This window comes from Crassostrea angulata, chromosome 6, assembly GCF_025612915.1.
Source record: "Crassostrea angulata isolate pt1a10 chromosome 6, ASM2561291v2, whole genome shotgun sequence".
NCBI classification, from domain to species: Eukaryota; Metazoa; Mollusca; class Bivalvia; order Ostreida; family Ostreidae; genus Magallana; species Magallana angulata.
This window is the reverse complement of record NC_069116.1, coordinates 1255972-1270723: the sequence shown is the minus strand read 5'-3', so window position 1 is coordinate 1270723 and position 14752 is coordinate 1255972. Positions and strand designations below refer to the sequence as shown.

The 14752-nt window shown below is 34.6% G+C and overlaps 1 protein-coding gene across 4 annotated transcripts; it reads left to right on the top strand.

Annotated features, from left to right (window-relative positions):
- Positions 1-5136: 5136 nt before the first annotated feature.
- On the top strand, positions 5137-13909 carry LOC128188652 (proton-coupled folate transporter-like). Of its 4 annotated transcripts, none has more exons than XM_052859836.1 (3): positions 5137-5457; positions 11465-11829; positions 12169-13909. In XM_052859836.1, the coding sequence occupies exon 3, from the start codon at positions 12213-12215 to the stop codon at positions 13734-13736; it is 1524 nt and encodes a 507-aa protein (XP_052715796.1). In that variant the 5' UTR covers positions 5137-5457; positions 11465-11829; positions 12169-12212; the 3' UTR covers positions 13737-13909. The 4 variants fall into 4 exon arrangements, with proteins under 4 accessions (XP_052715796.1, XP_052715797.1, XP_052715795.1 ...); XM_052859837.1 differs by lacking the exon at positions 5137-5457 and adding an exon at positions 10208-10327 and having other exon boundaries at positions 11615-11829; XM_052859835.1 differs by lacking the exon at positions 5137-5457 and adding an exon at positions 10225-10327 and having other exon boundaries at positions 12174-13909.
- The last annotated feature ends 843 nt before the right edge of the window (positions 13910-14752 follow it).

The following is a 14752-nucleotide window of genomic DNA, read 5'->3' as shown; positions in this document are numbered from 1 at the left end:
TTTTTAGAAAATTTCAGTAATTTTTTTTATTTATTCATTTATTTATTTTTTGCACTTGAGTTTATTAGATTCTTTAGGATTCGTTTTGTCTCAATGTATTATCAATATATTATATTTGTCCCCGGTAATACTCTAAGTGGGGAATATTTCTTTAGCTCTGACCGTTTGTTCGTCTATATGTCATTCTGTATGTGCATATTATTAAAAAATTAAAAATCATTGTAAATTTTACATCGAACTTTAAAATGAAAAAAAAATCCTGACACTACTTAATTTTTATTTCTAGAATAATAAAGAATACAACCCCTACCCCTTCTTTTGCAGGAGATAAATTTGCAAAAGATCATACTTGAAAAAAACATCGTTCTAATTCAGGGAGTTATTTTTGAAACAGTTTAATAGTAACTTTTCACCACATCTGTATCTATCATAAATTTTTTTTACATGATTACAAAAGAGATCATATTCGATAAAATATTTGATTCTGACTTAATTTATGTTCAACAATTTTATTGCAACTTTCCAACACATTTGTATATATCATAAAAAATGACGTGTTTTCAAATAGACCATTAAATAAACGTATAAGAGTTTCTAATTTTCTGGAGAGAGAGAGAGAGAGAGAGAGAGAGAGAGAGAGAGAGAGAGAGAGAGAGAGAGAAACCGAGATTATTTCCCCTACTTCATTGTTGTTATATGAGAATTAAATCACTCTCATTTTAAATCAAATGGACTATAAGTAATTAACCTGTTATTCCCATGCAAAAAACAGTAGTTCGAAAACATCGAAAACATATAATTAGTATTTCGAAAATAACGTTCATGGGCAACAAAAATCAAATAAAGGAGGCAGAAATCTGAATACAAGGGAAAAAAGATATAATACATACAGGCACATACAAAAAATAATATAACAGATCTATATGACGTACTTGCTTTAAGCCTTTCTCACTCCCTTGTGGAGAATAAGCCACAGACAATTCTTCTCCACTTCTCTCTGTCTTTGCTAGTTGATGGATGGTATTTAGCTGTGTCCTTTCTCGGCCATTTCTTTTTCAAGGACTCTTCTCCAGGTTAGCCTTGGTTTTCCCCTTTTCCTCTTCCCTTGTGGTGTACATTGGAGAGCTTGACAGGTGATGTCAGATCTGCCTTTCATTAATGTATGACCAATCCATTTCCATTTTCTTTCTTTCATTTCTTGTTGAATAGGGATTTGGTTAGTTCTTCTCCAAATGTTTTCATTTGTTATTTTGTTTGGCCACCATAACTGAAGGATGTTTCTCAGACATCTGTTTATGAAGGATTGGAGTTTTTCCTGTTCGCCATTGTGAGGCTTCATGTTCCCGATAGTAGCACTGATTTTACGTTGCTATTAAATATCCTGAGTTTGGTCTTGATTGTTGTGTACTTGGACTTCCATACTTTTCTTAGCATACCACATGCAGTATATGCCTTTGCTAAGCGTAATTTTCATCTTCCTCTGTGCCTCCACTATGGTTAACAACACTTCCTAGATATATGAATAATGTAACATTTTTAAGTTGAGTGTTATCAATTTCTATGCTGTTGATGTTGTTTGTGTTTATTCTCATTAGTTTTGTTTTTTCCTTGTTGATTCGGAGCCCAGTGTTTGATGCATTTTCGACTTAGATTGATGTTTTTTTTCTTGAATTTGGTCGTACATATGGGATAAAAGAGTCATCAGCAAAATCTAGGTCTTCAAGTTCGTTCATAAGGTTCCACTGGATTCCATTTCTTTTCCCTGCTGTTGTTTCTCTCATAATCCAGTCAATGGCCATAAGAAACAAAAAGGGGGATAGCAAGCAACCTACATTCTACCATGGTTTGTTTCAATCCCAAACCATAGCATGATTTAAACAACACCCCAAAACAGTTCAACTATGTATGGAATATCTGTTTTAACCTCTGATTTAGCTATTAATTGGTTCCTTTGATATCCTAGTATTTTAACTTAACATCATGAAAGTACAACAGTAAGCAATTGTGAATATATATCACATATATTCGCATATAATACACAGACAAATATCCACAAACTGAGGGTTTTACATGAATCTGATTTGAAAAATGTGTAAATTATCAACATGTACTAGATTCAGTTTTATAAATTAACCTTTTCTTGTCTCATTGTAAATTCAGTATTTTGATCTGAATTATATAATGTTCAATAAATATACATTGTAAGCATGAAGTGAGTTCTTGACTAGATCAGCGCTCAGCAGTCAAGAATTGAGAGAGAAATTGATTCCTGAAACTTTTGAATGAATATCCAGAAAAAATTCTCTTCATCCAGTTTATTGTACAGGAATTCTACATGGAATTTATGCATCAAATATATATTTCTTTTTTTCTTCATTATTATTTTAAATTGCAATAGGCAGAACAAACTTATGTCTGATAGTACAATGTAAAAACAATAGGACATGATTTTTGTGAGTTGATTTTAATCAACTCTCATATGCAGTTACTCTGGAAAACCGAAAGTGAAACAGTGTTTGGACCTAAGCAAAAATCATCACCGCTGACAAGACTTAGATTTTAAAACTAATAGATAAATTCGGTGCACTGTATGCTATACCATTGTTTTTAAGGAAACGTATCTATAAATACCTTGAAAATAGTCAGATTTTATATAGTACGAACAATATAATTATTTTTTGGTAGTCGTATGTATTTCTACGCCAGAGTTCAATATAGTCTCGTTCAACAAGACGCTCGGCTGTATCCGTAAATCTGCTACCAGCAGAGAGTCTCTCTTGGTAGTCTGAGATTAACGGAGACAGCCGAGCGTCTGGTTGAACGAGACTAGAGTTCAATATTGCTTAGATCCAGACGTGTACAATTTTTAGTAACATTTGGATTACTGATACACAGTTTGATGGTTTTATTCTATCTTTCAATATTACACAACATGATTCATATGGGGTTTTCTCGAAATTCTTGTCGGAAAAGTTCGAGAATTCATATTATAAAAATGTACGTAATTCAAATACAGATTAGAAACTACTTGCCATGCAAAATAACAGAACGTTGATTTTAAAATTGATAATAATCGATAAAATCAGTTCCCGACAGTACTTCAGTACTTTGATTACTTTATTTTATTCGATTGAGATCTGTTTTATGATTGTCCTCATGAATCAGATTTTTTTTTAAATGTTAATTTTTTAATTGTAGAGGAAAGCAAAAACGATATATTTGAATCAGGATGCGCTCTAAGTTTGTAATCCCCATGGCAACAGGGTTCTTTATTACATCAAATGATGCCAGTAAAGAGGGCACACACCCAAGCATGATTAAACAAACCGAATTGTTTAAGTGTACCAGCTTCTGAGTATAACTAGGAAAGAGGACAACACACAAGTGGTGTGTGTATTGGGGGGGGGGGGGGGGGGGTTAAAAAGCGGTAAACATTCTTCTATATAGACCCTAGCAATTCCATGATATATATTGTTTTATCTTATAAAAAAATTCTTAATTTCAAATGGTTATTTGTTTAACAAAGACAGTGGTGCATCTGCGCGGAAGTTCAGGAATTTTTTTTTGGGACTTTGACATCTCTATAAAATGAGGTCATTATGTTTTGGCAAATCAAAAATTAACTTTTACACATTATGTTCTCTAATATTTCTGAAGTTTGCTTTGTTTACAATCGATGCATAACATGTGGGTTGAATATACCTAATCATTTTGGAGTGGGAGGGGGGTGTCACGGTCCATTAAACCGAAGGTTCATTAGTACAAAGACCCATTAATCTGACGGCCCACTATTCTGAAGGTTTTTAGGTCCGAAGGCCCACTAGTTCCAAGGTTCATTGGTTCGAATGCATATTATTTCCTCCAAGAGTCTCAGAGTATATGTACTACTACGTTTTAAACACCCTTTCCAACCTGTATTTTCTAATTCAAACAAACTTGCACGTTACTTCTAAATACAATGCATATTTTCCCTTTTCAAATATATGTATGATTTTATTGGTTTGTTGTTCAGTTGTGTTTAATAAAACCATTCAGTTATTTTTTTAATTTATTGGACTTGAGTTCGTGTAGATTCTTTAGGATAAGCTTTGTTTCCAAGTTGTATGTTGGCCCCCCCCCCCCCCCCCCCCCCCAAAGATCATATAGTAAACGTATGAGTTTCTTATTTTCTGGAGAGAGAGAGAGAGAGAGAGAGAGAGAGAGAGAGAGAGAGAGAGAGAGATGCTTTTTCGATGAAGAAATCTTTGTTGTCTGAGATTTACATCACTCTCATTGTATACTAATCACATGAGTTATAAGCAATTCACTGTTATTCCTATTCGAAAAACAATAGTCTCTTTCTTTTTCTTTCTTTATTTCCTCCAAATGGAGATTATTATAACATACAAGAATACGAACATATAGACAATTGTAGGGAAAACGAGATAATGTAGGTCTACTGGGATGCAATGATCCAGTACTTATAATTCGTAATTATCAAGAAGTTTACAGGTGTATAAGGCGATACCAAAATATAAAACATCGAAAACATATTATTCGTATTTTGGAAATAACGTTCATGGGCAACAAAAATCAAATTAAGGAGGCAGAAATCTGAATACAAGTGAAAAAGGTTATAATACATACAGGTACATACAAAAAACAATATAAAAGATCTAAATAGAGATAACAATTTATATTATAGTACTCTCTTTTCGTAGTATTTTGTTTTTCAAATCTCCAAGAACTTGTGAAGGTGAAAATGATTTATCAAACCTGACCCATTTGAATTTTTAATTTAATCTTCAAAACATTTTCTACATCGCGTTTTGTGACTAATGAAGCTTCGAACAACTAGACCATCGATTTGATAAACCTTAGGGGTCAGAAACCAAACAGTTCCCTTTTCTTTTCTAAACATTCCTATAATGCAGTGGTTGAGTTTTTTTGTATGCCTATAAAGGAATTATTTTATTTCCTTTGAATATTTCTAACTTTGAAAAGAGACCGATTCTGCTGGTGTAAGTAGGCGAAAGTCTATAACTTTGTAGGATATTTGGTTTGTGTGGTAAATTATTTGATACTGAAATAAAGAACAAGTCGGACCATGCAGCTTAATTCGTAGCTCTATTAAAACACCCAGACGGTGGTAAAATTTGAACGTGAGGGGAGTCGTAGAACTACAGGCCTGGAATAATTTTCTACGGTCGAAAAACGACCCGACCCGTCTTAGAATATTGACCCCGGGTCAATTTTTTGCGTAGAAAGTTGACCCCCCGGTCATCATTCTAAGGGGGTCAGTTGGCTCCGCCCAAGTGGTGATGAGTGGTGTCTAACTAATAGCAAAGAACGTGATTTGTCGGATTGTCACTTTCTGGGCCAGGAACTGTAAATGGTTGTGGAGTAATTTACCAATGTTGCCTTTTTCCTAACAAAAAACCCCGAATTAGAAATCTAATTAGAACGGATTTACTTGAGGTAAGATTTTTTTTTACGAGGCATATGATTATTACTGTTATCTTAATAAACTTATACATGTACCATCTTATTTTAACAAGAGCCCAAGTATATTAACGAGTATTTTTTTCTATTCATATGAAAAAAATATTTTTAAAAATACAAATTAATTAACCTTGCGCAATAGATTTACTGTATATCAACACAACCAATAACATTTGGGAGTTTTGAACTTTATGTATTGATCATTCAGTACAAAATCTGTTTACATAGTCCACAAGAAATCAATAGAGGAAATTCTGTTGTACATATTGTCAATGGAAAAGGTTTCTGCGAGGGCCTCGACATTCGGGACTGATGAAATATGCAAATAGATGCGGCAAATTTTTGCCAAAGTTCTCTTGATGAAATCAATATTGAAATTGACCATAAATCATTTCACACACCACCTCTGAACACTATTACTGTAAATTATTCAAGACAACATTTAAGCTTAATGACAATGGACTGATTCGAAAAGGGATGAAACGTGTTTTTAATCCCTTCCCAGAACTATTTCAATAATGAACTTAAAAATCGTTTAAAAATCCCAACCGTATTTTCTGATTTGACTTTTACAGACAAAGGGCGCTCCGATGCCTTTACAGTCAATGGAGCTGTTTTAAAAAAAAAATTAAAAATCATAAAATCCCTGCACCCCCTCCCCCCTAAAAAAACAAAGCCAACGTTAATCTCTCTCTCTCTCTCTCTCTCTCTCTCTCTCTCTCTCTCTCTCTCTCTGTTGCCAGAAAGTCCATTGATTGGCGATTGGTTTCACCGTAAAGCTCACCCAATTGTCTATTCATACCATTGTTTATTAGGACTATTTATGTTTTCATTAGCCAACAAATGTTTTCACACAAGTAGAAATGAAATGGAAATCAATGTCCGTGGGTATAGCCTCGTTATATTTATATTGTATGCTAAGCTTGCTTTTTGGACCCCCTTGGATCGTTATAGAACTTGGGAGGAAATGGAATCTCTGCAGATTGTGCAAATGGTTTCATTAACGAATCCCAAATTGCTTTTTAATCCTTCATATAATACCATTTTTGTAAACATCATTAATTGTATCTAACAAATACAAAATCATTTGTATACCATACAGAATTCTCGAATCCATGAAAATGTTTTTAAAATACATTGAAAAATGAACCAAATTCGATATATATATTGGATCGTTTTTTGCGTAAAAGTGTGTGGCTTAAAGTGATTAGTTACAATCGTTAATCCTTCCAATTTATTGTAAATCTTGCAAAGACCATGCACAGAAAATGTTTACGTAATAACAAATTTGTAACGCACCTTCTCGTATTTTCAATTAAAAAAAATGTAGTATTTGCACAAACTAAATGTGGAATTCAAGAAATAAACGTTAACAAGCTTGATTCCACATAGACATGTGATATATTTTAACCATTGAAGAGACACTATAGATCTTCATTTATTTCACTTTTGATCGTTGCTTATCTTTTTTAGAGTTTGGTTTATCAACATCTGGTACCTATTAGAATTGAAAACGCATTTTGCATAGTTTCTAAATATGATGATATACACGTTTTTATCTAAAGTGTATTTTGTACTCATTAGATCATCGCTATTTTCGTGCGTGCTAAATAAATGTATACTATGAATAACAAAAACTTGACACAGGATCGATTAAAATGATACTTTTTGGAACATGTGTCACAATTCTAAAATGTTGATATCAAGAACAATGACCAAAAGTTCTATACATCACAGATAACATGTATTTTTCCGATAAAGTGAATAGCAGCTGATGTTAAGAGATAAAACTTTAATTTTAATTTTAATGATTTCCCCTTTTGTTCCTCTTAGTAAACACATTTGTATTTGAACTAAAATCTAGACTGTAATGAAAAAGAATATTTTCAAAAATCTAGATATAAACATTTACAGACATGGTGATTCGTTTGCACTCCATAAAAATTCATAGAAGTAGGTTGTTTAACAATGTTATAAGTAACTCTTGTTAGGAAGATATGATGCTTATTAGGTGGACAACTCGTACAATTTCCAAATAATCACAATTCAACAGGCAATTAACTATATATAAATGTTGTGTATATCAGTAATTTAAACGTCAACTGGCCTTTTTATTGACATTACTAACTCCATTAGTTCAACTTTCTATATTATTTAAGCCGACAACTAGGTGTCTGCATGTTGACAGTCAGCTAAAGTTTTCACATTCTTAAAATGTACACGTGTAACTGTAATTTAGTGTAACATATATATATATATATATATATATATATATATATATATATATATATATATATATATATATATATATATATATACTTGTTACATTTTCCTTCATATTGTTAACGAGCATTATAATGAATATTCTAATATACCACACAAGGACATCATCAAATCATTTTATTCAGGTGCACTATTTAAAATACCTACTATACGAAACTAATAAACCAGTTTAATATATACGGCAGATTTAACCTAAATCTACAGATAAGCGCTAGATTTCTGTAATAGTTTGCGTGTGTCATATTTCTAGGCGCATATACAATTGCATGATTAAATTACCAATGCCTCTCACTGGTTGTTTTGATTCACGATTCATGCGCCAGATTTTATTTTCTGAAATAGCATATCTTTAGAGTTATAATCGTAGAGCCATATTTCTTACGAATCCAGGCTTTTGCCTTTTAAATTAATTAAAACTTGTAGTTTAAAGATGTGCTTACAATATTGATTACGCAAAGAATAAACCGTTTCTATTACGAATACTTGCACATACCACCAAATGGTTTGGTAACGCATAGGGGCCAAACATATTCATTCATGTACTAAACGATTGGTGTGGGAATTTTTATTCAACAATGTTTGATGATGTTGGTTGTGGTAGTATTTATAGAAGAAGTGAAACTTGTGGCTATTAGAAAGTTTTGCTCCGTCTACATTTATATATCCTTGTTTTCTTTTCTGCACACAGTTGCATAGTTGGTGCATCTGACTTGGTAGCCTAACTCTGTACAGTTCTGTTACGCATGTATTATTAAGATATCTATGTTATTTCAATTTGACTAACTTTTGTTGAGGTAGTGGTTTAAAGTTTGACTGTATCAACTTAATATACCCCGTCTTTATTCCTTGGATTTAATCGCTGTGTTATTATCAATTGAGGTAGTGGTTTAAAGTTTGACTGTATCAACTTAATATACCCCGTCTTTATTCCTTGAATTTAATCGCTGTGTTATTATCAGTTGAGGTAGTGGTTGAAAGTTTGACTGTATCAACCTAATACATCTCTGTCTTTATTCCATGGGTTTAATCGCTGTGTTATTATCAGTTGAGGTAGTGGTTGAAAGTTTGACTGTATCAACTAATACACCTCTGTCTTTATTCCATGGGTTTAATCGCTGTGTTATTATCAGTTGAGGTAGTGGTTGAAAGTTTGACTGTATCAACTAATACACCTCTGTCTTTATTCCATGGGTTTAATCGCTGTGTTATTATCAGTTGAGGTAGTGGTTGAAAGTTTGACTGTATCAACTAATACACCTCTGTCTTTATTCCATGGGTTTAATCGCTGTGTTATTATCAGTTGAGGTAGTGGTTGAAAGTTTGACTGTATTAATCTAATATATACTGGTCAAAGCACAGGACTGTTGTCTTCTGGTGTTGTTTTGTTTCATATATAGTTGAGGAACTAGACAAACATATTTTGTGTTAATAGTTGAGGCGTTTGACTATATAGCAATCTAATACTATTTTACTGGTAGAAAAAATGGACTAAACGTCTAGGGTATTAGTGTAAGCACTATTGCCTATTGTATAACTGGTTAAAGGGTTTGGCTACATAGAGAATTATCTACTGGTTGTAAAATTAGACTATGACTATCGGAGACATCGGGTAAAGAGTGAGTCATCACGGTCTGAGATGGGTTGAACAGTTTCTGAAACGATCGCCTATTGCCCTCTGAGGTACCGGGTATTTAATTTTTTTTATTTGGCAGTTGAGATTTTTTTTTTACGTGCATGGTTGCTTAGTTTGAGATACTGCTATTCTGATATCCCAATTTTAAATTCACGTCATATCTAAAAAAATTATTTGATTTAAGGTCACTTCAGAGTAATTATACGCGGGAGAAAGATCAAGCTGAATTCTTAACTTAACCATAACAGTCTAGTTAAGTAACTCTTTTCTGCGATGCTACACTTACTTTGTATATCACATACGGGAGGCATGGAATGGATTTGGCTACTGTGCAGAATTATTTGCGTATGAACCTTAATTAAAATGAAATCAAAATCAACTCACTTTATTTCATGAGGTTTTGTTTATATATTTAATCAAAAGTTACATATAACTTGTCTTGATTTGATTTGATACAACTGTGTTGTACAATGAGGTAAAAAAAATTCAGAGGAAACACTGACAGGAGGAGGCGCCGATGCGCGTCTGTATAGCGTTCAAATAAGAACCAAGCTGTCCGCGCGCCTGGATGTGCTTTAATAATTGATTATAATCACTTGATTAACTACAATACCTTCGTGTCAACAAATCGAACCCGAACAAAAACGGAAAACTTGTGAACATCAAATATTTCATTTTCTTTGCAACAACATGTATTATGTGTGTTTATCAGCTGATGCTATGTATTTCACGTACTACTAGACACAGGAGTGAATCGATAGAGCTCTGTCGATCTATTGAGTCCCTCCGTGTGGGAGTATCAGAATATCATTGGCTGTCTCCGCCTGACGTCATAATCGCTTTAGTTAAAGGAGTTGTAGGAGACAACTTGGAAGTTTTCAAATTCGTTCTTAAGAAATGACATTGCGGAGCACAAAAACGTAACTCCAGGTAGGCTATCAAATTTCTCTGTGTTCATATTTGGCCAAAATTTGACATTTCAGAGGTTTTTCTCTATTCAGTACCGGTTATCCTCGACGCAACGCTGTAAAGAGCCCAGTCGGTATCTGAGTGCTGATGCTAATGCTTTCTTATATGTTAAATTAAGGACCGCAAAATTTGTGATAACTATTGAAACTTTGTATTGTTTGTTACTAGTAACTCAAATTTTGCAATCTGTTTAGGTTGATTACAGATATCTCTGAATAAGAATCAACATTCATTCAGGGCATATAAAAATAAAGATGTTTTATTTCATTATTAAAATCCATTTAGAATATTTCACTGTTTTCAAATATTCGTTCGGCGCAAATGGCAAATGTAAATAGTCTGGAGAAAGTACACATATATAAAACCCCTGCACCCACACAAGGTGTAGCTATATGATCTGTTTCCTAAATAAAGCATTCAAGATTTCATAAAGGTAGAAAACGCAAATAGAGAAAAAACGAACATACGCGGACGTTTTCAGACTCTAGCAAGCCAGTAATAACGACCTCAGCGAACCAAATGTCAGCACAGATCTCACCTCGTAGGAACAATAGATTCACCAATCTCTGCTTTGAGCAATAAATAAATGAAAAGACAGAGATTAAGACAATTTTTTTCACTATCATGTTTGAATATTTTTTAACTAAACAGCTAAAGGCGAGTTTTAATTCCTTGGCTCGTTCGATGACTGCTGAGTTTGTCAGATTTGCCAATGGTTGTTAGTTCTTTAAACAAGATATATGATAGAATTGTTCTTGAAATTAAGGAAAGCAATGAAAAAATAAAACCCTTGTTTTTTAAGCACATTTTTACGCTTGTAAAATATAAACTTAAGCATAAAACCCAGTCCTTTTTTCATTCTCTAAAATTCTTAATACTGATAATCAGGGCACCATTGAACATCGTTAAAGGTGTTGACTTGTCGGAAATGGATAAATCAATTGTCAGCAAATTAATACCCCGATAAAGATACAGATTTTAATGATTATCTAATTAAATTATCTGTTAAATCTATTATTCTTTTTGACAGAAAAAACCCACGTGGGTTAATCTACACGCAACTTTTTATTTTTAACGTATATATTTTTTCTTCTACAGATGTACCGCCAGTACAGTGAAATAGAGAATCTAGGAACAAATATATTTAAGATTTAACCAGAATTATAATTAGGGATCTTTTAACGACTAATTGGAGGATTCAATAAAGAAAAACTCCAGAGGATCCGTTTAACTACCAGTTCCTTTCAGACATTGGATTTGTTCAATAGCTGACTTCCGGGAGAGTGGATTTATCAACGTTAAGGGGATGTTCCAGAAGACGACGCAGGCATAACAAGGACTGATTAATCGGCCCCGATGTCTCAGTAATAGTCTGGTAAAACACGGAATGAAATCCATAGACTGATTCTAAAACCAGAGGACCATAAAGATACACATAAAGACATATTATTTTAACCAATCAGGTGAAATACTAGTAGTTAGATCCCTTCTTCTCATTTATTATTTTTTTTAAATTGTGAACTACTCATAGATTTTGAAAAAAGAAATTCTTACAGGCACAAGTTTTATAACCCATTATCTACATCCTGTTTGATATTGATAATAACTGATAATGAAGTACTCTAACTTGGAAATTGAAATTAATTGGTTCTTGATGAAATATTCTTTACCATTAGCACTTTTTTTCAACTCCAAATAAGTAGAAATGAATCTTTAGAAATGCGTACTTGCCCTTGTCTGTGTTAAAGTTAGGAATACATGTGCATATACAGTCTTACATTTTAATTTTCAATTCTCACCAGTGTAGGATCAAGTCAAGGAATAAATAAAGGAAAAAGTCTCAGTCATGAAGTTGTCCGTGTTTTCGTGTGGATTTAGCTTTATCGTCGTGGACCTCATCTTCTTCCTGTACAAGACCGGAGAATCGATGCTGGATGCGACGACCAGGCCGTACCTTGTCCGTGCGGTGTGTTATGAGATATTCAAAGACGAGAAAGGCAAAAATGAGACCACTTGCATGAACTTAAACGAATACCCAGTCCTTGAAGACTATATACAGAGTCAGTCCGCCAATTATCTGGTGTACTTCAGACTGCTTCTGAACATTCCCGCCATAGCACTGTCTCTGTTCTGTGGATCGTACAGCGATCGCTACGGGAGAAAAATCCCGATCTTGCTCCCCAGCCTCGGGAGTGTGTTCGCCGTACTTTTGTACATGACCAGCAATCTGGTGCCTGAACACCGGATAGCTCTCATCCTCGGGGGGTCGGCTGTACAGGGATTCTTTGGAAAGAGCTCCGTCATAACGATGGCCGTCAACAGCTTCGTGTTCGATTTGTCAGACCCGGGGGATCGCACGCGGAACCTCGGGAAACTCCTGGCCATGAACTTTTTCGGACTGTTTATGGGGTCGTTGTTTTCAGGTATTTTCCAAGATGTCCTTGACCTGAATGCTGCCTTTGTGTCGGTCGTGGTTCTCCACGGAGCTTCCATCATGTTTACGATCATTTTAGTGGATGAGACAGTGAATCGTAAGGAAGTGGACGAGGAAGACCGGAAGTCTCGATGTGAGTTGTGTGAAGTGTTCAGACTGTCAAACATTAAGGAGACACTGGCTGTTCTGATCAAGCCTCGCTCTGGAAACCTCCGACTTATCATTCTGACGTTGTTTATGATATCACTAGTGAACCAGACGTGTAAGGTGGGGGAAATGGACATCAACCTTCTGTTCGTCACTCGGAGTCCCCTGAACTGGTCCAAGTCCTGGTATGGGTATCTCTTGTCTCTGGACTACGCAGTGATGGGGCTTTGCTTATTCATTTTCCTGCCTTTATTCTCCAATAAGTTCATGCTCTCTGACGTTACCATTATGATAGTAGGAATCGGCTGTAAGTTCGTGCGCCTGATCTGGGCCGGTTTTTGTGACGAATCTTGGATGGTCTTCATCTCCGTGGCTATAGGTGCGATGGCGGGAATGATCACGTCTGCTCTACGGTCCTTGGTCAGCAAGGCCGTGCACACAGACGAGGCGGGAAAAATGTTCTCTCTCCTGGCATGCGGCGAAACGTGCTCAAAATTCTTAGGAACCGTTATATTTGTTAACCTGTATAGCGTCACGGCGCATATATTCCCCGGCATAGCGTTCTTGGTTGAATCCTTTGTCTATCTTGTTTTACTAGGAATTCTAATTCTTATGTTTAGAGATCTGCGTGACCTTCAGAGCTGTGACCTTTTACAATCGCTCAAAGATCAACCGGATTATGGCGCCACCGGAAATCACCAATCAAAAGGAGATAAACGGTTACCGGAAATAGACGAGATGGAGGAGGAGCAGCCCCACCCCTCCATGTACCAGGCTACTACACCTTGATCCATCCCAAAGTTTCCCCCATGATTTTCGATCAGTATTTACTACTTAGAATCAAACGAATGGAGCAATACTCTGCCTACGAATAAAAATGCCAAATCAAAGACATTGTTTTTCTTGTTTGTAACAAAAACATGCCGTGTTTAAGGTTCGTCTCTGTTCATAATAAATTATGCAAGCAAACTGTTGTCTTCTTTGTAGACTAGGAAAGGTTAAATAGTAGATCAGTCCACAGAGCTGTTACTTTACAGTGTACTTAGTTCGATGTTTGATAGATATATGTATAAGTCTTTGACAGGGGCGCGCACTGCAGCTGTCGTTTGCTTTTTTAAAAATCTAGGAAAAAATATAATTAATAAGACGTTAAGAGTACACATCTAATACTACTGTTGCAGCTGCAGATATGTTGCTCAATGGAGAAATTCAGGTTGACATTACAAGTAACGTCACGATGTGTTCAGAAGCAGATCTGCAGCTATTACTGCAATATCCATCCACCATTGTTAAAATACTGGAATGTACTTCTTAGTGTACACGACATTGAGAATGCTTAATGATAAAGATATTAGAATTGCACAGCTCATCCTAAATCCAACCATATTCACAAATTATTTAAGATTAAATCCATAATTATTGGAACTTTTTTCAGTTATAAAAATTCTGCGTATTGTTACGTTTGTATTCTTCGAAGATTTTCATACGATATTGCATCATTTGGAGAAACATTTTTATGAGATTTTCTGTAGCAAATAAAAAAAGAATGTCATGTAATTCAGAAGTGGCACTTCGATAAAATTGAGAATTAAAAAGAATGATGATCTTAAAATCCAATTATCTGTCATAATAACATTGTGCTGGCGGCTAACTTATCCCAATGATGCTTTATTTTGGTTTTTATATTCCCGAGTACGTGGATTATCTTTTGACATTACCGATTATTAACTACCAATATAGCGCGCACTTTTCGTATGAGAGTATAGCGAAAGCGATTACAGAGGGAGTCTATTGATTTTACGATT